Genomic DNA, 25,207 nt, shown 5'->3' on the forward strand with positions numbered 1-25,207 from the left:
GCAAATATACTGTGGGTTACTAGGATTCCTATTGATACTTACAGTCCACTGTAATTTAAGATTGGACCGTCAGGTTCTGGTCACCACGGATCGGGTCTAAAGGCAGCAGGGCACCTCTGGCGGAATTGGATCAGCTGGACGGTTCTGGTCAATGGACTGGCACCTCGGACTGGATTGGATTGGCACTTCTGGATACTGTAGATCAGTGGGATGGCGAGTTTCAGCAGGCAAGCATTAATGGTAGCAAGCCAGACTGGATGAGAATTATTTCCCTTAGGTTTTGGGATGGTTTTAAGATGTGGGCCTAGCTGAAGAAGAGTTCAGCAAATGCTGAGGCCTTGGTTGTGCAAAGTAGTCTGGATCAGGACAAGATGTAGTATTCTGGAACAGGGCGCCACGCGGAAATCAGGATGGAGTCAGGAATCTGTGTGTTGTGTGGTTCCCTTATTTATCCTGCCAAGTGACATCACTCAGTCTATGGTAGGGGCAGACTTACAACCCACACCCACAATGCTGTGATAGGTCAAAGACACTGTTCCCTCCATGCTCTTTGCTGGTCGGATGGCAAAAAGGTTGCCAGGTTTTATGATGTGGCTTGGGAAACTCCCACAGTTATTTGGACCAAAATTGTAACTTTCCCACAAATACACATTTATATACTTATGCCCTCTAATAAAATCTGACACATACATTACATATTTTGTGGGTTACATTTACATCCAACTCCCACGTCGGTGAGAACTGGTGTCTTTTTATTGCATTTTAGCAATTTTAATCATAAAGGTTTGGCCTAACAATTCCTAACTTGGTACAGATATGTGCAATCACCCCTAGAACATGGGTACACAATATTAGATTTGCAGCATTAATAGTCTCTGCGCAATTAGTGTTTTTGCATAACCTTTGTTCCTTATGCCGTAAGAAATCCTACCAAGTTTTCAACTGGCTAGCATGAGTTCAAATGTATATGTATGTACTTTTCACTCATTTACTTATTCTTGCCGCCAAGTTAAATGTCATGAAGTTCTGTGGCAAAATAAGCAATTTAACTTCAAAATCCAAGTCAGTTTTTTTTTTTCCTTCACCAGTGTGAGCAAATGGTCAAAACTTTGAAGTTCAATGAGAAGGCTCTTCCCAGAGAATGGAACATCCTGCCCCTCCCCTGTAGGGATGAGTGTTCAAGCCTGCCATTGTCTTTGCCTGAGGCCCAGACGAAAGTCTGATGAGTCCTTTGTCATGATTATGGGAGACCTCCCCACAGCAATTAGGCCTTCCTGCCAGCAGTGAAGTGTCAATCTGAAGTGTCAAATTTCCCAGGCTGAGGACTGTCAAAGCAGAATTGTAATAGTTAATTAACTCAAGACTAGGTTTTAACTTTAAGTTACCTACATCTTTCATTAAAACATATAAAATGAACATAGTTTATATGGCATTCTTGCATTAGCAATCCTTTCTAATTTCTTAAAGAATTAGACCTTTCAACAAAAACATGCTTTCCAGATAAGCGATTTTGCACTTTCTTCCTGGAAAAACACATTAAACTGAGTTCTTTTAAATCTGCTTTTCCTATGCAGCACATATATTTTATTCAGCACCAGCCCTTCCCTTGAGTGCTGACTGGGTTTTATTTGCAGGCTGGCTACATGTATCCAGACTTTGTATAAAGTTTCTGTCTGCGCAGCTGAAATTGTTACATGTTGCAATTTTAGCCACATTTTTCCTGTGGAACTGAAAACAAATGTTCCTGGGCTGCCTTTTCCTTAGACACATTTCAGAACTGCTGCCAATCAATGAGACCCGGTTTCTACACTAAATGATCCTGACATTTCAGTACCCTTCTTAATCGCAATAGTTCAATGGAATATAAATGGATCTAGCTCCAAAAACTGCCCTTTTGAAGGTTGCAGAGCTACATTTTAAAAGGCATTTGTGGTTTTCAGCACAATCCTGCTGCTTTGCTCCATGTTGAATGGAGCAGAACCCACTGGCATGCTCCTGCAGTGAGATCTCTCTTTTTCACTCCCCACCCCCTAGCGGTGTGTGGCAGGGTGTGCAGCTTTTTGTGATTGTGACCCAAATGCAGTTTTGCAGATTTGTGAGTGCACAGGAGTCAGCGCATCCGTTTTGTGCTGTTTCTTTCCCCATTTGTAAAGTGATGCAGTGAGGCACATTGGAATGGGTCAAAATACCCCACAGGAGTGCCAGAGAGATGCGTAGTATCCCCCTTCTCTCTGCTCCTGTGATTTGTTTTAGTCACATAGACAATCACCTAGTACTCCTACGTCCCGTCCCCTTTCCTCCATACTTTTGGGACAATCTGTCCAGTGGGACGGGACCGGAACACTTATGTAAAAAAAAAGCATCAAATTGAAAAATGTGCCCTTCTCAGTTTAGGTGGGGTACCGCACGCAGCCGTAACCCCGCCCTCCTTTGCTCCACCCTGCGCATCGCCCTTCAGTCCTTTTCTCCGCACGGTCAGGGCTGGACGTACTTGCATCACTGGGAAGACCTTTTTCTTTCCTGTTGTCCTTCTCTCCTGCTCTGGTTCTGCGGTCGCGTAGTCCTCCGTCTATGCCGGATCGTTTGGGATTTGTTGTTGCTCTTGCGAACGTCACTTCGCTAGGGCTAATCCCCATTCTCTCTGTTTGGAATGTCTGGGACCGGATCACTGTTGAGACTCTTGTTTCTACTGCGTTTCCCTTTCGGTCCGGGCACTTGAACGTCGTCTTCGTCGGTGGGAGGAGATCTTCCAGAGAGCTCCTCCATCACATTTTCAACTCTTCGTCGATGGAAAGAAGAGATGCCCGGTAAGTTCCTTACTTTCAGGGCACCTCGGCCAGGGTCTTCTTGCTGGGGTCCTCCAGGTCCGGGAGGGGCTTCAAAAGCTCTGATACCAGGGTTTCTCCTGAGGTGCCTCGCAGGCCTAATAGGCGTACCAGGGGTTTTCTCTGAGGATTTGGACGAGGGGCCTGCCGATACCAGATCACGATCCGAGGTTCACCAATCAGGTGCTAATAGCCAGCCTAGTTGTGCTGAGGCGTTGGGTACCGGAGTTTGCTTCGAGGTCTCCTTGTTTGGAGCTTCCCACACAAACTCTGGGGTGCGCCATGAGGCCTCCGTTGAGGCTCTCTGTACCGAACCACGGTTTGAGACCCCTCTCGGGGGAACTATAAAGACTGGATTCTGTTCCGAGGTTCCTCTTATCGAGGCTAAGGTGTGTAACAGAACTGAGAGACCTGTTAAAGTCTTGTCTGTGAGATGGATTCCTCAACTTTCCCACGCTCGCGGTGTTACCGGTTTTGTTGAGGGGGCACAGGAAGAGCTCGCCGACCGTTTCTCCTCTGTTACCGGCTTGGCCGAGGTTCCTCTCTTGGAGGCTAACTCGAGGATCCTTGTGTCAAGGCTAAAGTTTCGATCAAGTCCCCTGACCAGCCTGTGGAGATGCCTGCCTCATCCACACATGTAACGCAGTTTTCCTCAGATGTTAACAAAATGGCGGGTCTTCCTGCATGGTCTATGGTGGCCATTTTGGATTCTTCCCTTACACCCATGCTATCAACGGCGGTCCCTAGGAACCTTCTTTTTGGGGAACAGTTTCCACGGGTCAGTGCAAACCCGTTCTGGTCTTTTTATGACTGGCGCACTCGGATGCCACTACCGCATATGGTCTCGCTTCCTGGCAGACTCTTGGTCAGAGGATGCCTTTTTCGTGAATTTTCAGAAACGTATGCACTCTGACCCCATAAGGGAGTACATTAAGGGCCTTTCTTGTAGCTCTGCTGCCAGGGTTTCCCCTGAGGGGCCCTAAGGGCCTAACAGGCGTACCAGAGATTCCTCCGAGGGTTCTGACGGACCTGCCAGTACCTAGCATTGTTCCGAGGTTCGCCATCACAGTGCTAATGTTAAGCCCAGTTCGTCTGGGTGCTGGGATACCATGGTTCACCATGAGGACTCAATTTCTGGAGCTTTCCCCACTGTAACCAGGTTGAAACCTGGGGTTCCTCTAGTGAATGCTAAAGTCTATATCGACAGAGGGGCCTTCTTTGAGGGTCTTGTCAGTGATGTATTGTCCTGAACCGTCCCACGCGCAGGTTCGTGGTAGTACCGGTTCTGTCGAGGGGGCAAAGAAGGTGGTCACTGTTAGGCAGAAACCTGTGCAGTTCCCTTAGGGAACACTGCAAAAGATTTAGGACTACAGGTGTTAGCAGTAAACCCACTTGGTAGCAGTCTGTATCACCCAGAGTTACCTGGTAGCTGTGGCTGAGCAGTCAGACTTCTCTCAAGAAGAGTTAGGCAGTATGCAAAGTATACACAATAGGCACTCAGACACACCAATACAAGCAAACACTGACCAGAGCTTTGGTATCAAAGTATATAATTATTTATTTAAAAACACACTGTTTGAAACACTCCAGCACTCTTGTTGTAAAATATTCTAAACACAGTTACTATTGTAATATATACACTCCTTTTTCCTTATCAGATAAGTCTCAGTAAAACACCACTTATTTTCATACAGAGGTGAGCGCTTAACTAGATGGCACGCCAATAAGTTTGTGAGAAAGGGAGGGAAAAAGACAGAATATGGAAAGGCACACCACTCTAAGATTTAGGAACACTGTTAGCAAGGCAGAAGAGCAAAAGTCACTGGTGAGCCAAAGTCCAAAGGCTGGGCCCGCTCTTAGAGAGAGCAGAGCACAAATGCGCCCAAGATCACACAGTTACACACAGCTTAGAAAGTCTTGCAGAGAGTTCAAAAGAAGTTTAGAGAGGCTTAGGAAAGTTTAGCCAGGGTATCCCAGGCTAACCCAAGTTAGAAAGCCGGGGGCTAAATCTACCCCGTACAGTCGGTAGCAAGGGAAGCCTGGCGGGACACGGTACCTTAAGTGGGAAGGATCCTCCAGCGGTGGCAGTTGTTCCTGGCAGTGGGTGCAAGTCGCGTCGTCGTCCAGGGGAAGAGAAGATCTCGACTTGGAGGAAAGATGAAGGTCGTTGCACTACCAGGGAAGAAACCAGCCGCAGAGTTTTCCGGTTAAAGGTGGTACCTTTGTTCGCAGTCGTGGTAAAACGTGGTATCCCAGTTGCCGGGGTGCTTGGCACAGGCAAGGCGGCCACGAGGTACGTCGGGAAGGCGAAAAGACGGTGAAACTGGTTATCCCCACCAGTCAAAGGAAGAAGACTCTCCGGCGGGAGATCTCCTCTGTCGTTGAGAAAAGTGGTGAGACGGTCCAGCAGGGCTCCACCGGTGGTGGCATCGTGGCAGGTCGGCTCAGCTTCTCCCTCGTCTGATTCTTAGGTCCTGTGGCGACTTCTGAAGTTCCAGTCCCCAAAGCCCTGCTTTTATGCAGAAAATCCCCATTCACTTAGCCTAGCTGTCACTCAAACATGCTAAGTGGTGTGCCGGCCGCCTCACCACTTGGGCCAATCAGGACGGAGTGCGACTTGAGTTGCCTAGGCAACTCAGTCCAGGGTGCCTAAATCCCCCTCCACTCCTCCTAAGTACCCCAGACAGAGTGGCACCGCTTTGGAGGGCTTCTGTGGAGAAGCCCGCCAAAAATTGGAACAAAGGGCTCGACTTGGGTTGGAGTCACAGAAGAGAACACAACCGCCATTTTAGAATCAAGTTTTGGCAAAAAATGCCAACCGGAGAATTAATATTAATTAAATAAACCTGTGGTATTTTCGAGGCTACCGTAAATAATTAAATAAAGATAGTAGCCTAAAACAATGGGAAATCCCATAGGGATATATTCGCGGTTGAATATAAAAAGTAGTATCCACTGCCACCAGCCAAAACTCGATCAGGGGGGACGGAGACGTGCCCCCTCGACTAACAGACCCCGGGGCAATTGAATTGCCCCAGCAAGTACGTCCACGATATGATGTTTTGTACTGGTTCGATTCAGAATTTAAGACTAGTAAAGTCAATGGTGACTTTACATGCCCTGGGAGACAGTAGTCAGTCCCAGGGTATGGAGTCTATACTGGAGGGTCACTATGACACCCCTGTGTTACTGCACTGAGGGTGCTGTGTAACACACATCACAAAAACACATGAAGCCCTATGGAGTAAAAGACCCCATAACCCATTAAACACATCTAGATTCAAAGAAACACACTCAAATCATGCCCAAGAGTGAGGGTAAAAGAGTCTCACTCTTGGCAGGAGAAAAAAAATAAACCCCAAAAATCCAGCAAAGCTGCTGGGGGACTCACTAGGTTAGGAAATTCAGCCTAAACAGAGAATTCTCCCTAACAGTCACGGACCGCATTCCCTCTGGTACCGGCTTGTCCGAGGTTCCTCCGTTGGAGGCTAATTTTGAGACTGGTTAGAAGATGTCAACTAAACATCCGAGGCCACCCAGTACCGGCTTTGCCGAGGGTCCTTGTAAGGCTAAAGTGTTAAGTCCCCTGACTCTCCTGAGGAGGCATTTGCCTCAGCTATGCATGTGACGCAGTTCTTTTCAGGTGGCGGCAAAATGACGGCCCAACCTGCATGGCCTACGGCTGCCATTTTGGATACCTCCCTTACACCTACGTTTGACATGTCTGGTGCTGGGAGCATTCCTTTAGGCAATAGTAACCTGTTCTGCCCTTCTTTGACCGGCGTGCGTGGGCTCCACTGCCTCATATTGTCTTGCTCCCTCCTGCTTTTGCTCCACTGATCTACGTGGATCTGGCCGTTGGTGGACCCTCCTGGCAACCATGCTCCTTGTGTTAGGGAGTAGGTCCCTTATGAGCGTTTCTTCCTTTTCGACACCAAAGCCTTCGGCTGAGGATGAGTTTTTGGGGAAGTTTCAGATGCTTATGCACTCTGACCCTACGAGGACGTATTTCAAGCGTCTTTTCAATCCTGTTCCACCCCGGCCCCGTCTGCTCCGATTCGGTTTTCTTTTAAAACCTGAGGCGGTAGGCATGGAGGACCAATCTACTGTTACCGCCTCGTTGGGATGAGCCTTAAGCGGATGAGGACGGTGATGAGCAGCACTGCTTGGTGAGAGCATTCCATGACCCGTCTGTTACCAGGGATTCCCCTGAGGTTCCCCAAGGGCCTAAGAGACGCACCAGAGGTTTCTCTGAGGGACCCTGAGAGGACCTGCCAAAACCAGGTGTGGTTCTGAGGTTCACCATTTGGGTGCGAAGGTTCAGCTCAGTTCGTCTTTGGCTCTGGATACCAGGGTTTGCCCTGAGGTCTCAGTTTCTGGTGCTTGTCACAGCGAGCCGCGGCTCGAGGTCCCTCTTGAGGGAGTTATATGCTCCAGGTTAAAACCCAAGCTTCCTCTAATTACAGTTGAGTCGAGGGATCCTCTAAGGGTCCTGTCTGTAGGGTACATTCTTCAACCGATCCACGCTCGGGGTTGTGGTGGTACCGATTCTGTGAAGGGGACAAAGAAGGTGATCAGCAACAGGCCTTCCAGTACCGGTTCTGCCGAGGTTCCTCCATTGGAAGCTAATTCTGAGTCAGTTCCTAGGATGTCCACTAAACATCCTAGATCTACCAGCACCGGCTCGGCCGAGGATCCTTGTTTTAAGTGTTTCTTAAGTTCACTGACTCCCCTGAGGGGACAGTTGCCTCATTTTCTCCTCTGGCACCGTTCTCTTCAGGTGTTGACTAAATGGTGGCCCAACCTCCTTGGTCCACAGCAGCCATTTTGGATTCTCCCTTACACCAACTTTCATGATGACTGGTGCTGGGAGCGTTCCTGTTGGGGCTGAGCAGCTTTTCCACGCTATGTGGACAACAAAGACCCTTTTTTTAGGTTCTGGCAACAGCTTCAGCGAAGGCCCCTTGTACACATAGGTCAGGGTCCCAGACTCGGTCCTTCTCTGGGATCAGGGGGTTTCAGGGTTGCTGTGCGTGCCCATCTGAAATGCTTGTTGGTAGCCCCGCCTTAAGCGGCAGCAGCAAGGTGGTTGGTTTTTCTCTCGGCATCAGCCTCCTCTACAGGGGCAGGTAATCTCTCGGCTGACAAATCACCAAATGATATTTTTTGTCGGTTACACTACACTTCGGTGGGGGGTGACAAATCTTGTCTCATCTGGAGGCGTGGCAAACCATCACCGTAGAATGGTAGGGTTTGTCTATTGTTTAGGAGGGTTTTCGCTTGCCCTTTCCTCCTACCCCACCCATCAAAGCTCTCTTCCTACAGATCGAGATGCCCTCCCTCAGAGCAGAGGTACAGAGACTTACCTCATAGCGGTGGAACCTGTTCCCTTCATGGAGCAAGGGAGGGGCTAGTACTGCTGTCCTTTCACAGTGCTCAACCAGGCTGGCCTGCACACTATCTTTGATCTTTCTGAGAGAAATTCAAGTTGATCATGCCCTGCCAAATAAAGTCCTCTCTTCGGAAGGGAGATTGGCTCAGTGTGGTGGCATTCCAGGATGCGTAAATGCACATCCTGACTGGAGCCCGCATATGAAATATTTGCAGTTCTCTGGAGCCCTCATTGGAAATATCTGCGCTACTCCATGGGAGCAGAACACTTAAGTTTCGGGTACTCCTTTTGGTCTCGGTTCAGCAAGACGCACCGGAAACTCCTCGGAGGGGCTCTGTAGTGGTCTCCCAATACTAGATCTTCTTCCAAGGTTCCTCATTTGGGGCTAGGGCTGACCCCAGTTCTGCTGTGGTTTTTGATGCCAGGGTTTGCCCTGAGGCTTCTCCAACTGGAGCTATCTGTACCGAATCTTGGCTCGAGGCCCCTCTCAAGGTGGCTATAAGACATGGGTTAAACCCGAGGTTCCCCTGCTTGGGGCTAAATCGGCCACCAACAGAATTGAGAGTCCCTCATCGAGGGTCCTGGCTGTAAGCATTTCTGTAAGCCTTTCCGCGCGCACCCGTGCTGATAGCATTTCTGTTGAGGGGGCGAAAGAAGGTGGTCACGTACCACAGACCTTCCAGTACCGGCTCTGCCGAGGTTCCTTGTTTCAAGACTAGGATGGCACGCAAGGCCCCTGACTCCCCTGGCAAGACTATTGCTTCACTTGCTCCTGTGACGCAGTTCACCCCTGGTGTGTGATAATGGCGGCCCAACCTCTGTGGGCCACAGTGGCCATTTTGAATACCTCCCTTAAAGCAAGGTTTTACATCAACAAGCAGGGGGACACAGACTCTCCTCTCCTTGTGGATCTTGTCATACAAATTTTGCCTGAGCCATCCAGTATATTGTTTGGCTCCAGGCTCCACACATCCCGGGTCACCTCAATGGGACCGCAGATTAATTCAGTCGCCATCGGTTACGGGTGTGAGATGAACAGCAGTATCATCTCCAACTTTTTCCAGCAATGGGGCCCGCAAGAGGTGGTCCTCTTTGCAGCTTGTGTGTCTACATGAAACCTTATGCTGTCCCCTCATTGCCTCCTATCTACTGGTCGCTCTGTAAGCACATCGAACTGTTGCCAAAGCAGCTATGTGGTCTTTCCCACCAGCTTTCGGTAAGCATTACTGTTTAAACCTGGGCTCCAGAGCCGATGCTCAATTTGCCCAGGCTGTTCTTAAAAACGTTTTCATTAAGGAGGTTCCATCCACCCGTATTTCCTGTGAGGAGTGCTTGGTAATCTCCCAAAAGTATGCAGGAAAGGGGACTATGGACTAGGAGTAAGATAGTCACTACGGTGAGTAACTTTGTTGTTATGACTGGTGGCAGTGGACGTGTTCTAACAACTATTGTGTGTTGTTTCATACCGCAGTAGTGCGGTATATAGCTACAGTAGTGCACAATAGGGGTACCAAAGTACCAACTTGGGTCCTCCCGCCTTTTTTCGCCATTACTAGCCTGATTGTTCTTTGTTTGCCCTTAGTCTGCCATTCTGGGAGGGGATGTCTGTGTGTGTTTTGCCTTTGCCGTGAACCCGTAGGTATCCCAAGCTAGGCTTCAGTGTGTTTGGGCAGGCAGGAAGTAGGGGAGGAGTTTTCCACCCCCTGCCCTTTGTCTGCCAGAGTGCCTGAATAGGTTCAGCTCCCACCGGGGATCTGGCTGTCTTGATTGGACAGCCAAATGCCCCTTTCTGTAAAATGCAAAGAGAGATTGCAGAGGAGTGTGTGCTTGAACTGTATAATAGGTGAGACTTCTGGAGTGAAAAGCAAGATGACTGGAAACTGAAATAACCAAAGAAGACGACCAGACGCCTGCAGACCCTTTGTTAACAGGATGAAGTGACCACTGCTGTCCTGACCCTGTTTTCTATGCGCAAGAGGTGCTCCGAAAAGGACTCCTTCCCTTTGGCTGGTGGGAACAGCCAGTCCCAAGACCAACTTTGAAACAAGCCAACTCCTGAGGTCCTAGGAACTTTCAGAGCTGCAGAACTCGTATACCAGGAGAACTGCTGCCCATTTCAAGTACATAGTCGTGGTAAGTTTGAATCCGTCCAAATCCTTGAACCGGTAAGGACACTCCAGAGATCCGAACCAACTCGCCTAGACCCCCTCACCAGAGTGTGGGACTGCAGGAAGCAAAGTAGATTTACCGGGCGATCCGTGCTGCAGAAAAGGCGACAAAACCACAGTGTGAGCCAAGAAGTTACTGAAACTCGTGCCACAAGTCCTCCCTTGAGACTGCTGCTGAGAAATCCTGTCCATTGTCCTGCCTTCAGCCACCAGACCATGATATTACTTACCTGATTGCAAGTAGTCGCTCCAGAGCATTGGACTGTATGCAGAGATGTCCACAGCAACCCTCTCTAACCTCGGACCTAAGCTGCTGCTTGTCCCCTTTTCGAGTTTGTTTTAAGGTCTACCTTGTTGTTAACTTGCTGCTTCTATAACTCTGGACACTTGAATAAATCCACAGGAACTCTTCGTAATTCACTGCTTGTCAAGTCTTCAAGTTGTCTCCGAACTGCCTTTAGCTAGGGTTGTGTTTTTGACTTGCTAGGCAAAGAAACCATCTCTAGAGCCTTGAACTAAGATTACGTTGCAATAACCATTTTCCTCCTTTTAAGTGACTTTACTGTATGTGTTTGCAGAGTAAATGTACTACCATATAAACCATTGATAACTGCATGAATGTGCCATAACCGATAATACGATAACATTGCCTTTTCCCTTTCTAACGTTGCTACAAATCTAACCGCGAACAAAAACAAAAGTGAAAGTGCCCTTTGCAGTGCATTATCAAGTCATCCTAAGTGTTCTAGTATACCCGTCTGAAGTATTTAAGATGATTCTGGTGTAAATATATACTTTTTATATAACTATAATTGTGTAAGTGCTTCTTTGTTCCTGTCTAGCTAAGATTCAGTGTACTTACCTACATCTCACATCTTTGTTTGTTTATTTATATTGCGCAACCAGACCCAGGGGTATACGGGCGCGAAGGCAGAAAGAGGGTTGTTCAACTTAGGTTACATGTTGCAGAAAATCATGAAATACAGCTTGTGGTTACAGTGCTGTAGGCAAGTAATGTCAAGGAATCATAACAGTATATACAGTAAATGCAGTGTATATATGATAAGTAAATGGAACAGAACAGATATTCAGAATATACATGAGATCCCGTATGCCATGGGTGTGAGGTTACACATCGTGGTCTTTTAGCCATTGGACAAGTTTGGATCTGAATTGCTGGTATGGGAGGTCATCCCTTGGGTGAGATGGAAGGGAGTTCCACATCTTCCTCTTAAGATAATTCGGACTGCTCTGCCACTCTACCAAGGTCCTTAGCTAGTGCAGACTGATAGAAAGAGTTGGTAATCTACAAACCACTGGGATAGCTTCTTAAAGTCAGACTGATGCTAAGAGTTGGTAATCTACAAACCACTGGGCTAGCTTCCTAAAGTCTTACTGCCAGTAGGACTTTAGAAAAACTCCCTGAAAACGAACAACTTGCTTTTCACCTCAACCCATTTGTGTCGGCCCACTTTCTTTCTTGTAGTGCATTTGTGTGCTCTTTCTTCAAGTGTGGTAGGATGCTTGCTTCCCTAGCTCTATTTCATGCTCTCTTCCCTTCTCCCTTACTGTGCACTACTTTTCTAATCTCATTTTCCATTTCTGTGTAGGTTGTGTTGCTACAGTCTTATTTCACTCTCAGGTGTTTGCTCAGACTTTTACAAAACTCTTAATCTTTTTTACACAGGGTGCCTTAACACACGGAGACCGCCGGGCAACTGAATCCCGGGACTTCAGCAAGTACAACTTTGAAAATAAGGTTTGAAGTTCTCTTAAGATTGTGATGTTATGGAGTTGTGGAAATTAGTGTTTTATTCGGAATGCCTTTTTTCCTAGCTACTTATAAAAAATGTTTACATTCTGAAACTCTTAAATCTGTTAGCACCTTTTGATACTGCACCACATAACCACAGCTGAGAAAGCCACACAGAAAAACCTTCTTCTAGTATTGTCAGCCGTAGTGACTGCATCCACTCCCCCTGTATTACATTCCATCATATTGCTTTGTGTATGAATAGTCCTAGCTGTGTGGCTTATTAATGTGGTCTTTTCCCACGTATTACAGAGCTAGGCTCCGTAGCTCCTGTGTTCTGTGATTCAACTGTAACCCTATAAATTACTAAATAGATTATATGCCTCAGCGATGCCAGCTTCAGTTTTATTTTGTGGTTTTCTGCAAGAACCTGTTATATGTTCACCACAATCCTGCCATTTTGTGGTGGTGGGTCATCAATTCCATTCCACATGTATCAAAGTTAAACTTGTGTTCCTCGGATTTCGATGTCTCTAGTGACCCCAAATCCACAGTGCTGCACGCACTGACATGAATTTACGTTGTTATTTTCGACCGTGTGGATAGCCAGGGTAACATCTGAGGAGAATAAAATAAACAATGCAGTGAACGTGGTTTGCCATTTAGAGTATGGAGTTCTTCAACATATTAAAATTGAGAACCACGTTGATGTATATAAGGTTTCAAGTTCAGAAATGGCAGGATAACATTGATCTTCCAAGCGCAGATTTCTAGAAATAGAGAATAGCTCATGAGTTGAGCACTTCCCTCTTACATGGGGCCCTCTATATTTCCTCTGTTTCAATCTTTGCGGGCATTTTGAGTAATGACTATTACAGCACACGGCAACGGAAGCAATCCAGCCTTATAGAAAAAATTATTCCACAAATATTTTTTTCTCGGTTGCCGCTTGCTGTCTGATTTTGGTCAATGAGGAGTACAAATTTTGCTTCTCCCCAAAATGAACAAAAGGTGCCTGTACATACACATGGAAGGTGGATCATGTTACTATAAAGATGGATTTCTAAACTCTGACATGGTGGCAGACCTTTAGGAGGCCACCCTAGTTTAGCGGAACAGGGGAACCTTGTGGACAAGCCAGACCAATCACGGTAGCTTGGCAGGCAGTCAGGCTAAGTCTCAGGAGGGGTGAGAGTGATCGGAAGCACACACAGTAAAACTCCACAGAATCACTTAGACAAGGGTATATAACAAATACATATACATTTGTTATAGGCCTTAATAATTAAACACGAATAAACCACAGTAATATAAAAGTTGCTGCTTATGCTTTCACTATTTAACATGTATACAGTTACGTTTCGCCGAATGCGGTCAGGGGAAAACACATCCACAACCTGTAAGAGAAGAGTAGGTTAACACAAATATAGTATTGGGCAGTTCTTCAGAATCGATCCCTAACTTAAGCAGTCCAGCCGGGAGTAATGAGATAAAGTGGGTCCTCTTCAGGGAGCTGTAGCAGTTCAGGAAGGGACTTGATGTGATGAGGAACAATATCCTACTATTCGAGGAGGGTCTACCCTTGCAGGTAGAACAACTTTCGGGTTTCGCCAATAGCCTGGAAGAACAGGCTAGCCCAGCTAAGGTCAGTATCTTTTTAGGGATACTCATGTGCAAAGAACAATGGCTATGCCAGGCGGCTACCGGTAAGTGATGCAAGTACTCAGCAACCCTCGACACAGTCTGGGCCGAACGTTTCCAGTCTAGGCCAGGTCGCTTGTAGGTTCAACTCCTACAGTTACATGTGGCTTCGACTCTCAGCGGCTGCGGGACGGGACGAATGTCCGTGGTGGGACAGTAGCCTTTTCTCAGCTCTCGAATAGGAAATGGGGCCGTTCCAGTGCAGCATGTCTCGGGCACAGGGGGTCAGGTAAGCAAGGCTCCTACAACAGAGGTTACCACAGCAGGGGCGACACAGGGGCCGCAGATGCTACCCAGAGAAGCAAGGACTACGTAATTTGGTAGGAGAGGTTCCAGGACCACAAGCTGGCGATTCCTTAAGTCTCGAGTGTCAACAGCACTCCTAAACAATACCCCTGGTTCGAGCTGGTCAGTTCGCTGTGTGGCCCAGAAACACTTTTGAAGAGGTTCTATTGGAGAGTAATCAGGTGTTGTCGAGAGTAGTTGTTGCCACTAATCCAAAGGGTCGAAGCTTCCTTGCAGGCCATCAGTGATCGATGCAAAAGCAGGTGTCCGGGACAACAGCGGCTCAGGGTGCCAAACCTTCCAGCACGTCTCCGATGGTTCCACCGGTCTGCTTTAGCGTTTCACGATACTTGTCTCCTTCTGTAGTTTGGTGTGAACTTCAGGTGATAGACCTGGAATGGATGCAGAACCCCTTCTCTTATCCGAGAGAGGTTTCCCGCTCAAATCTGGAATACCCAATCGAAGATTGTTCAGGAGAATTCTCATTTTTGTCCAAATTCCCTTCAACCTTATAGAACCCCAGCTCTTCTGCTGGACTTTAGGACTTTTTAGTTTTAACTTTGGAGTGAGTGAGCCCGTTGTCTCACACTCTCATGGGTTTTACCTGATTTGGATGATGAGTTTCCTTTGTTTTTGGAGTCTGACATACTCCTCAGGCATCTACTTTTTGTATGGTGACGCACAGCACCTTTAGTGCAGTGTCACAGAGAAATCCTTTAGATTTCTCCCAAGGTTTAAATAGCTTTTCTTGTGTGATCTACTGTTCCCAAGAATAGTAAAGTGAAATTGACTTTGCTTACACTTGTAACTTTCTAGAACCAGCACACACCATCTTACAATAGGGTGCTGAAGGGGTTACTTAGTATCTCCTTTGTCTAGTTTCTCATGTAACATAAATCTTGTTACCTTTTCCTCGATGAATTGCTCGTGGCAGTTGTTTACTTTTAACTACTGTGGTGTGCATTTACTGCGGGCTGCGTTCGCAGCTGCAGTAAAGCACCCAAGAATGTAATTCTGGTCAAAATGGTCCTGTCTTCTTTTTTCACCATTGCTTTGTGGAAAGGTCGTCCTTGAGATTTATTCTGTGCGCCAAACCAGGTGTGGTCCTTTTGTTTGTCTTTGACGGGATTCACGAGTGAAGACTGCCTCTGGCTCCAGGGTGTCTGGCAGGGGCAGGAAGCGAGGGAGGTACCCAAAGCTCCCTGTGCTTGGTCTCCTTGGTTACAGGAATGCATCCAAAGTTGATTGGCTGGCTGTTCTTGAAGGATGTTAGGCAGAATTGCATGCAGTACCCTCTGGGACCACTACACAAAATTAGGACTACAGGTGTTAGCCAAACCAACCTTTCGTATAAGTCTGTACCACACAGTTTTTAGTAGCGAGCTGAGCAGCCAGGCTGATCTCAAGAGTGAATGTGAGCAGTACAAGAAATTACACCGAGGACTTTCAAGCACAGTGAATCAAGTAGACACTTATACTCCATATTTTCTGGGTAAAACACTTATTAATTCATTCCATAATTGTATTGTATTTGTATTGTATTTAGTTTTTGTAGAGCGCCGGTAGCCCACGGGCATCAGGGCGCTTAAACGTACACAACAGATACTACGTGACATACGACATTTAAGAGGGTCTCCTAACCACCAGAAGGCCTCTAAGAGGCATCGTCACCCGATTTCTCATCTGGACTTCCTAAAGGTGAAGTGATTAGTTTCCAACCTCAAGGGTTCAGGGATGCTGTTCCACAATTTGGGAGCCAGTACAAGAAAAGAACTGCCCAGCGCGGTTTTCAGCTTAAACTTGGGCACGATCAGTAGGCATTTGCCCCCTGATCGTAGATTTCTCCTGGGATTGTAGGGCACTACACTCGTTTTCAGGTAGGCGGGCGCTGTGCCATAGACGCACTTGTGAACCAGGCAGAGAGCCTTGAACTTTATACTTTCTTCTACTCTCAGCCAGTGTAAAGAGAGCCTCTCTTCCGTAACATGATCTTTCCTCTTCAAATTTTTCACTAACCTGACCGCCTTGTTTTGGATCACCTGACAGCTGGAAAGATACTTGGAAGAGGCCCCCAACAGCAGTGCATTCCCGTAGTCGAGTCGATAGAGGATAATGGCTCTGGCTATCGATGCCCTATTTCCCTCATTCAGCAGTGGTTTGATGGCTTTCATCAGCCTGAGATAATAAGCTGTGTTTTTCTGAAGGAAACTGGTCTGGGCATGCGAGTCGACCGCAGCATCAACCATCATCCCTAGTGTCTTCACCTTAGGGACCACCTGAATTGTGGCGTTCTTGATTTGGATTGTGTTATACTCTGCCCCCAATTTTTCCAGCTGACGACTGGAGCCAAACAGCATCAATTCCGTTTTGGAGTCGTTCAAACACATCCAGTTTACCTGCATCCAGTCGCCAATGATCTTATAGACCCTGGTGATCACTTCACTGTCTGTGGTGTGATTCCTACCCCCTAACTCCAGTATGAGTTGGGTGTCGCCTGCGTAATTTGTAAACGACACTCCGGCTTGCACCATTAGGCTGCACAAGGTGCGCATATAGATGTTGAACAACATTGGTGATAAGCTGGCCCCTTGAGGTACTCCGAATAGGATATCACAAGGGTCGGAGAAACTGTTACCCCAGTGGACTCTCGCTTGGCGATTGGAAAGAAATGACAGAAGCCAGTCAATGGCCCCCTCCGAGCAACCAACATTCTCTCTGAGAGCCTTGATAAGGAGGGGGTGATCCACCAGATCAAATGCGGTGCTAAGGTCTAGCAGCATCAACATCCCCAACTTGTTGTCATCCAGCATAGTCAACATCCGATTCTGCAAATCCAGCATGACTGTTTCGGTGCTGTGGAATGCTCTGAAGCCAGATTGTTGCTGGTGTAGGATTTCCTGGTTCTCTACGACTTGTTGGAGTTGCTGAGTAGCTACCTTATCCAACAGTTTAAGAATGAAGTTTGAATTGGTTATGGGGCGAAGGTTCCCGGGATCTTTGGGATCTAGGCCCGCTTTTTTAACCAGTGGAGTAATAGTGACTTTCTTCAGATCTTTAGGCACCATGCCCTCTTGAAATGAAGCGTTCACTATTCTCCGGAGGATGGGAGCAAAGATATCCTTGTGTTGGAGAATGATGCCGGGAGGCAGAATGTTTTCAGCGCAAGTGGTGGGTTTCATGTTTAGCACCTCTAACATATCTGCCTCTGAGATGGGGTTGAAATTAAAGAGCTGCTCTCTGGCAGTAGTCTTAACTTCCTGTTTAGGAGATGTTCTGGCCTTGATAATGTTTTGTCTCGCCTTTTGCAATCATTTAGAAAACATTTCACTAGAAGGAGACAGCTTAATATTATATCCCAATACACTTCAATACAAAACTCTAAGCTTTTGAGACAGTTTGAGCTCCCCAGAAATAGGAGCCAAATGGCAATTTTGTTACTTAGAAGTGAGCAAAAACGGACAAGGTAAATGGAATATATCACATATACTTGTTAGACAGTGTAAATAGTTTTAGTTCACCAGAAGAGTGCAATTCAAGTCAATAGGCCAGGCCAAAGTCAATGGGCTAGTGTTCCGGCTATGAAAGAGCAGTTCTAGCATCAAACAGTAAGGTCTTTGCCAAAGTTCTCAGAAGTAGTTTAGGCGAAAAAGAATCATGTCGGGTCACAAGCTGATTAGGCCTGTAAGTTGGGAAAGTTTCACAAACTTTCACCGCGAGAGTGGCATTCTCTCAATTTGGTTGGCACAGTACCTTAATATGAAGAACAAAATGTAGCTGAAGACGTTCCTGGCAGGCCCTGCAGATCTCACTGTTCCTGAGCCTCAGTCGTGGGGACAAGAGGGAGGACGTCTGGGTGTGGGGTGGGACTCGTGCACTGCACGGTATCATCGAAAAAGCAAACAAGAGGGGAGTCCCTTCAGTTCCAGTAGCTGTAGATTCAAGCATACAAGCTGGTATCCCTCTCACTGGTTAATCCTAACAAGGCTTGAGAATGGTATCCAGGTGGCTTACGAGTTGATTGGTCCCATCAACTCAAAGGAAGAAGTAGTCCTTGAAGGAGCTTCTCTGTCGAGATGAACTTGGCAGTTTGGACCTACAGCAGGGCGTCACCGGGCAAACCAATGGTCCAGGAGTTGCAGCGCCCGTCCTCTTCCAGCTCTTCTTCAGTTCTTTTGTTCCAGTGGTCGACTCTGCTTTCCAGTCCAAGTGACTCGCCTTTTAAACACTTCTCTCCCTTTCATACCGCCTAGCTGTCACTTACCCAGCAGGGTGGCTGTCCTTGCTGGACAGTCAGCCAGCCAATCACGCCAGAGTGCATTTGGGTCTCCTAGGAGACTAAGAACAGGGAGTTTCGGGCAACTCTCTCACTTCCTGCCCACCCCAGACACTAAGGCGCCAGAGGCGGTCTTCAGTCCTGACACCCGCCAAAGGCATACGAACAAAGGGACCAAACCTGGTTTGGCGCACAGAGTCAAACACTAGAAGGACCTTTCCAAAAAGAAACAGCAGAAAAAGAAGACCGGGACCTGTTTCAACAAGGGGGCTTAAGATGCCATCTTGAAAAACATGGCTTCCGTGATTTTAGCTACCTGTGTTTGCGGTCGGGAAAAATCATGGGAGTTCATTGTAAAACCACTGCCACCAGCCTTTTCAATAGGAAAGGGTAGCATTTGACTGCTACATGAGTATTTAGACACAGGGGATACTATGTAACCCCTCCAGCACCCCATTGTAAGGTGGTGTGTGCTGGGTCTATGTATTTGGAAAGACTAGTAATGTAAATTTCACTTTACATTCTCTAGGAAACAGTAGTTTATCCCAGAGAAGGTATCTAAAGCTTTGGGAAGTCTAAAAAGACATCCCTGTGTCACTGCACTGAGGGTGCTGTGTAACACACATGAAAAGATGCCTATGGACTTATATTAAAACTCCATAATCAAAGAACACAAGAGTAAAACGGATCTATGTGATTATTGCGACGGCTGAAAATGCTGACTTGTTTTAAAAACCCTTTTACAGCACATATGTGGGGGGGGACTGCCCGCAGCCATTCGCAGCCCCCCATTTTAATATTCTATTCTCTACCCCCCTACATATATATATGTGGTGTAAGGGGGGGTCAAAAAAATAAGTCAGCATTTTCAGCTCTCGTAATTTTCAGGGCGGCATTTTGTTACAATTCAGAGTAAAACATACATCAAAATACATGAGAGGTGGGGAAAAAAGGCTCACACTCTTTCCAGGTAAAAAGTCAAGTGCTCCAAGTCCAGCAAAGTTGCTGGGGGTCTCTAAGGTGGAGGGAATTAACACATTTATGAGAGTTCTCCCTAACAGAGGACAGCCACCCTGCTGTGATTGACAGCTAGGCTGCGAATGAATGGGCGAGACTTGCATAAAAGGCGAGGTCTTTTGCAAGGAAGGCAGTCGACCACTGGACGAAGGAATCCGAAGAAGACTTGAAGAGAAGCTTGCTGCAACTCGTGGACTGTTGGTTTGTCCGGTGAAGCCCTGCTGCAGTGCTGAAGCTCCGAATTGGCGTCGACTAGAGAAGACCTGCGAAGGATGACTTCTCCCCTTGCGTGGTGGGACCAATTGACCCCAAGACTAACTCGATTGGAAATACTCTCTCTTCTGGCTTTACTTCCTTTGCTGCTGCAGGACGGAGTGCCAGGGGACCGGAACTCCAGAATAGAGTGCATTGTTTTTAAGCCAGGCCTGAGCTCCAGGAAGATCCTCCGGGCTCCCTCGAAGCAGGGCTGACCAAGCCTGAGCCATCTCAGAGTGCTGGACCCCAGATGCGAGGAAAGTCCAGAGTGGTATCAGAGAACCGCGGTGTTGCTATTTTCTGTCAGACGCGAGGAGCTCGAACACTGAAGAACCGCTGAATCAAAGTTTACCCATTGCTGCCTGCTGACCTTCCCAGTGCAGAGCTGGAGACCCCAGACGTCCTCCCTCTTGTCCCCACGACTGAGTCTCAGGAATAATCGTATCTGCAGAGCTGTACAGGAACAGAAGCCAGCTGGAACCATTTCTTCTAACCAGAGGTACTGTCAAGTCTAAGAACTTGCTGTTAGGCAGAAACCTGTGCAGTTCCCTTGGGGACCACTGCAAAAGATTTAAGACTACAGGTATAGCAGTAAACCCACTTGGTAGCAGTCTGCACCACCCAGATATACCTGGTAGCTGTGGCTGAGCAGTCAGACTTCCCTCAAGAAGAGTTAGGCAGTATGTAAAGTATACACCATAGGTACTCAAATACAATAGCACAAGCAAACACTGACCAGAGCTTGGTTTCAAAAGTATATAGTTATTTATTTATTAAACACACATAAGTTGAAATCACTCTAGCAAAATATAGTAAAAACACTTCAAACACAGTTATAATGAAAGCAGTTTCAACCCTTATTCCTATCTAGACAACTCTAGGTTAACACCACATAATTAAAACAGAGGTGAGCGCTTAACGTTAGATGACACTCTAGTAGGTTCAAGAAAGGGGTAAAAAGAAACAGAAATGGGTTAAACACACCACTCTAAGGTCCAGAACACTTGCAATAGGCTCAAAGAAGCACAAAGTCACAGGTGAGCAAAAGTCACTAGGCAGGGCCCACTCTTAGAGTAGCCGGAGCGAAAATGTGCCCAAGATCACACTGTTATTAGGGATTCAAAGTCTTGCAAAGAGTTAGAAAGAGTTTAGAGTAGCTTAGAAAGTTTAGCCAGGGTGTTCCAGGCACTCTCAGGTTCGAAAGCCGGGGGCTAAATCTACCCCGTACAGTCGGTGGCAAGGGAAGCCAGGCGGAACACGGTACCTTAAGCGGAAAGGATCCTCCAGCGGTGGCAGTTGTTCCAGGCAGTGGCAGCAAGGCTCGACGTCGGTCAGGGGAGAAGAAGTTCTCGCTGAAGAGCAGAAGAAGAGGGTCGTTGCACTGCCCGGGAAGAAACCAGCCGCGGAGTCCTCCGGTTAAAGGGTTATACCGACTTTCGTGGTTGGGGTAAAAGTGGTGGGGTTCCGGTTGCCGGGGTGCTTGGCACTGGCAAGGCGGCCACGAGATACCTCGAGAAGCGGAAAGAAGGTGAAAACCGGTTGTCCCCACCAGTCAAGGGAAGGAGCCACTCCGTTAAGAGTTCTCCTCGGTCGTCGGGAAAAGTGGTGAGACGGTTCAGCAGGGCTCCACCGGGTGGTGTCATCGAAGCAGGTCGGCTCAGCTCTTCCCTCGTCGGATTCTTGGTCCTGTGGCGACTTCTAAAGTTCCAGTCCCCAAAGCCCTGCTTTTATGCAGCAAACCCCCATTCACCCAGCCTAGCTGTCACTCAAACATGCTAAGTGGTGAGCCGGCCGGCTCACCACTTGGGCTAATCAGGACGGAGTGCGACTTGAGTTACCAAGGTAACTCAGTCCAGGGTGCCTAAATCCCCCTCCACCCCTCCTAAGTACCCCAGACAGAGTGGCACCACTTTGGAGGGCTTCTGTGGAGAAGCCCGCCAAAAGTGGAACAAAGGGCTCCACTTTGGGTCAGAGTTACAGAGGCGAACGCCAACGCCATTTTAGAATCAAGTTTTGGCACAAAGTCCCAACCGGAGTTATAATAATAAATATATAAACCGGCGGTATGTTTAAGGCTACCGTAAATAAATAATTAAATGTGTTAGCCTAAAACAATGGGAAATCCCATAGGGAAATATTCGCGGTCGAATATAAAAAGTAGTTTCCACTGCCACCAGCCAAAACTCGATCAGGGGGGACGGAGACGTGCCCCCTCGACTAACAGACCCTGGGGCAATCGAATTGCCCCAGCCAGTACGTCCACAATATGATGGTTTGTACTGGTTCTGTTCAGGATTCAAGACTAGCAAAGTCTTTGGTGACTTTACATGCCCTGGGAGACAGTAGTCAGTCCCAGGGTATGGAGTCTATGTTGGGGAGTCCCTAGGACACCCCTGGGTCACGGCACAGAGGGTGCTGTGTAACCCACATCACAAAAATACATGAGGCCCTATGGAGTAAAAGACCCCATAGCCCATTCAACACAAGGTTTAACCAAGAAAACACACTTCAACATGTCCAAGAGTGAGGGTAAAAGAGTCTCACTCTTGGCAGGAGAAGAAAAAAAAAGAAACCCCAGAAATCCAGCAAAGCTGCTGGGGGACTCACTAGGTAGGGAAATTCAGCCTAAACAGAGAATTCTCCCTAACACTTGCCTTTTGTTGTATAGCCTTATTTGCTCTCAGTTGAGACCTGTCTTGGTTACCTTGCAGAGTTGCTAAATCGTTGCCCCTCACAAGCCTCCCAGCTTGTGGCCCTTCAAGTGTTCTATTTTCAACAAACATTTCTAAAGACTTTGCATTACTTTTTACCTACCTATGCAAGATCTTCTGCTCCCCTTGACTTGCTTTTAAAATTGGCTTTCCTGGCTCCCTGAGAGACTCCCCTTTACCTCTGACTTTGTGCTTTGGCCTTTCACCCAGGAAAGGGGTAATTTTCTCTGCATTGGAATGTTCAAAAAGTACTTACCCGTTTATGAATAATTTGTTAACCTTTGTTTTATTCCTGTATCTAACCTTTTCCACCAAACTCAGTATTGCTCTAAATGTACCAGTGATAAATCAATGTCCACAGAGTCCTAGCTATTTAAGTGACCTGATGGTGTACCAACTGTGTGCCATCCCCAATGGGTATCATCTAATTTAGAGAAACTAAGTGTGTTTTGAAGTGTATTAAAAATGTTACATATATTGCTCCCTTCTAAAGAAGGCTTATAAAACTCATTGTGAAATAAATGAATAATTGTTTTATCAAGAAACCTTGAGTATAAGAGTTTTTAAATAACTGTACTGTGAAACTCTGTGTCACAACATTACTGCTCACGTTGACCCCTTTTGAGATGAGCCTGGCTGCTCAGCCACACTATCAAGCTGTGTAGTTCAGACTTCTACCAAAGGTTGGGTCCATATTGCCAGGTGGTCAGGGTTATTGTATTGCACCCAAAGGGTGCTGCATACAATCTTGCCTAACAGAAAGCAACACCCAATGTTACACTTAAAGATACAATGGATACTCTTACGTCCCGTCTCCTTTCCTCCATACTGCATGGGCATTCCGTCCAAGGGAATGGAGAAGGAACCTTTTTCACCAGAAAAAACCTTCTTCCCATTTAAATGTAGAGGCGCGCAGGGTGTGCGGCCTTGGGAGCATGCACTGCCCTGACTGCGCCCTCCTGCACCACACCTCAATCCCATTTTCTGCGTCGACTGGAACGGGCCGTATTCACCAGCGCTCCTGGGTTTGGCTTCGGCCGTGTAATTCCACGCATGGATACTTCTCTTTTGTCTATTTTGTCTTTTTATCATTCAGGTACTCGGTCCTCAGGTGTCACGCTCTTCCCCGGTGCATGTGGGCTTCCACAGGGTTCAGCAGGTGTCCATCCTGCGACGGGTTCTTCCCAACTTCAGACCCCCACGCCCTCTGCCTACGTTGCCTTGTCCCAGACCACGATTGGCAAGCTTGTACAGCTTGCAACGCCCTGTCATCGAGGTCGCTGAAGAACAGACTAGCCAGGTAAACGGAGCTCTTCCAGATGTCTCCTCCAAAGGACCTCAAGGACTTCGTGAAACATCGATCCAAGGGAGGGCCTCTATTTTCCATCGCACCCTGCAAGGGAGACTCCTTCCCAAGGACTTGCCCGCGCAGGAGGGACCGTTCAGGTCCTCGTACCAGCACATGCACTGAGGCTATTTCAGCTAGATCGGATCCTCCCGGTGACCGTGTCCTCACCTGAGGGGCTCCGCCCTTGTACCAGCATTATGTCCGAGGCGGCCACGCCCTAGTACCGGCAATACGTCTGTGGGGGCACCTAAACGGAGCTCTACCATCCCCCGGGCGTTACACTTACCAGATCTAGGCACGAGGAACTGGGTAGGCTTTGCAATCCACACAAGAGTCCTGGAGGAGGCTGGGCCCAGCGAGCCGAGCAAAACGACACAGGCATGTGGCATGCAGCTCGACAAAATGGCCGCCGGGCCAGAAATCTATACCCATCCAACGCCATTCCAGGAGTTCGGCGAGAAACGAGTGTCAAGGTGGGACTGGCCTCAACAAGGTACGTGGCCTACAGCCTATCCTTCATTTGTGCAGGGCAAGTTCCTGTTACCCTGTCTATATCCCCTACCACTCCTCCATCCTGTGAAGACAGGTTCCTTGAGAGGTTCTTCGGGCTTATGAAGTCCCTTGAATGGGGGTTATCATTGGGTATGCCATCAGGGACGTGCTCCTTCCACTGCTTCCAGCACCTCAGGCTCCTCCGCCGGCGCCCCCGTCCCCTCCTGACACACAGGACACTGATGAGGACGACGACCCTGACACACCCTCATAAGCTAAGGCCTTCCAAGGACGTCCTGCCAGGCTGGCGTAGTACCTGGGCCTGCCTCAACCTGAGGTCAAGCAATTGGCAGAGGGGGTCCTTGCTGAAGACATCATGCGACGCCCCTCTGCCAAATCGGGAATACCACTGCAGACCGATGTAGTCTCCCTGGCCAAAAAGTGTTGGCTCAAGCCCCACTCTGCCCAGTTTGTCAATTGACGCCTGGACGCCAAGTACACTCTTGCTATCGGCCCATCCTCAATCACACTCCTCAGTGATCGCTGTGGCATCACTATACTCAAAGCCTCAGTCGTCCTCAGCCTCCACCTCGGCGACACTGCTAGGCATGGAGGAGATCTTGGAGGCTTACGGGAAGAAGCTGTATTTCAATGTGTCGTTGCATCTTCGTCAGGCCAACAACGGTGCCATGCTGGCTGCCGCTAACCAGAGGTTATGGTGGGAAATTGCGGACTTCCTCCTGGAACTCCCTACGCAGAGCCAATCATGTTTCAAGGCGGGACTGGCTGTGGCCAAGCTGGTGGTGCAGAACCTCTGGGAGTCCACTGTGGCCCATATTGACACCTCTGTGTTGGGGAGAATTCTCAAAAATGTGCTAATTCCCTTCACCGTAGAGACCCCTAGCAACTTTGCTGGATTTTGAGGACTTGATTATTCTACCTGGAGAGAGCGAGGGCCTTTTTTTCCCACTCACTCATGTATTTTGA

General features: G+C 47.8%; 1 protein-coding gene across 6 annotated transcripts in view; it reads left to right on the top strand.

Annotated features, from left to right (window-relative positions):
- SBNO2 (strawberry notch homolog 2) overlaps positions 1–25,207 on the top strand; it is a 1,228,831-nt gene that overhangs the window by 872,404 nt on the left and 331,220 nt on the right. For all 6 annotated transcript variants that reach the window (XM_069647284.1, XM_069647292.1, XM_069647268.1 and 3 more), the window contains one exon: positions 12,073–12,144. In XM_069647284.1, the coding sequence (XP_069503385.1) occupies positions 12,073–12,144 (72 nt within the window). The remainder of the gene's footprint in view (positions 1–12,072; positions 12,145–25,207) is intronic.

This window comes from Ambystoma mexicanum, chromosome 1p, assembly GCF_040938575.1.
Source record: "Ambystoma mexicanum isolate Mex_15411 chromosome 1p, UKY_AmexF1_1, whole genome shotgun sequence".
NCBI classification, from domain to species: Eukaryota; Metazoa; Chordata; class Amphibia; order Caudata; family Ambystomatidae; genus Ambystoma; species Ambystoma mexicanum.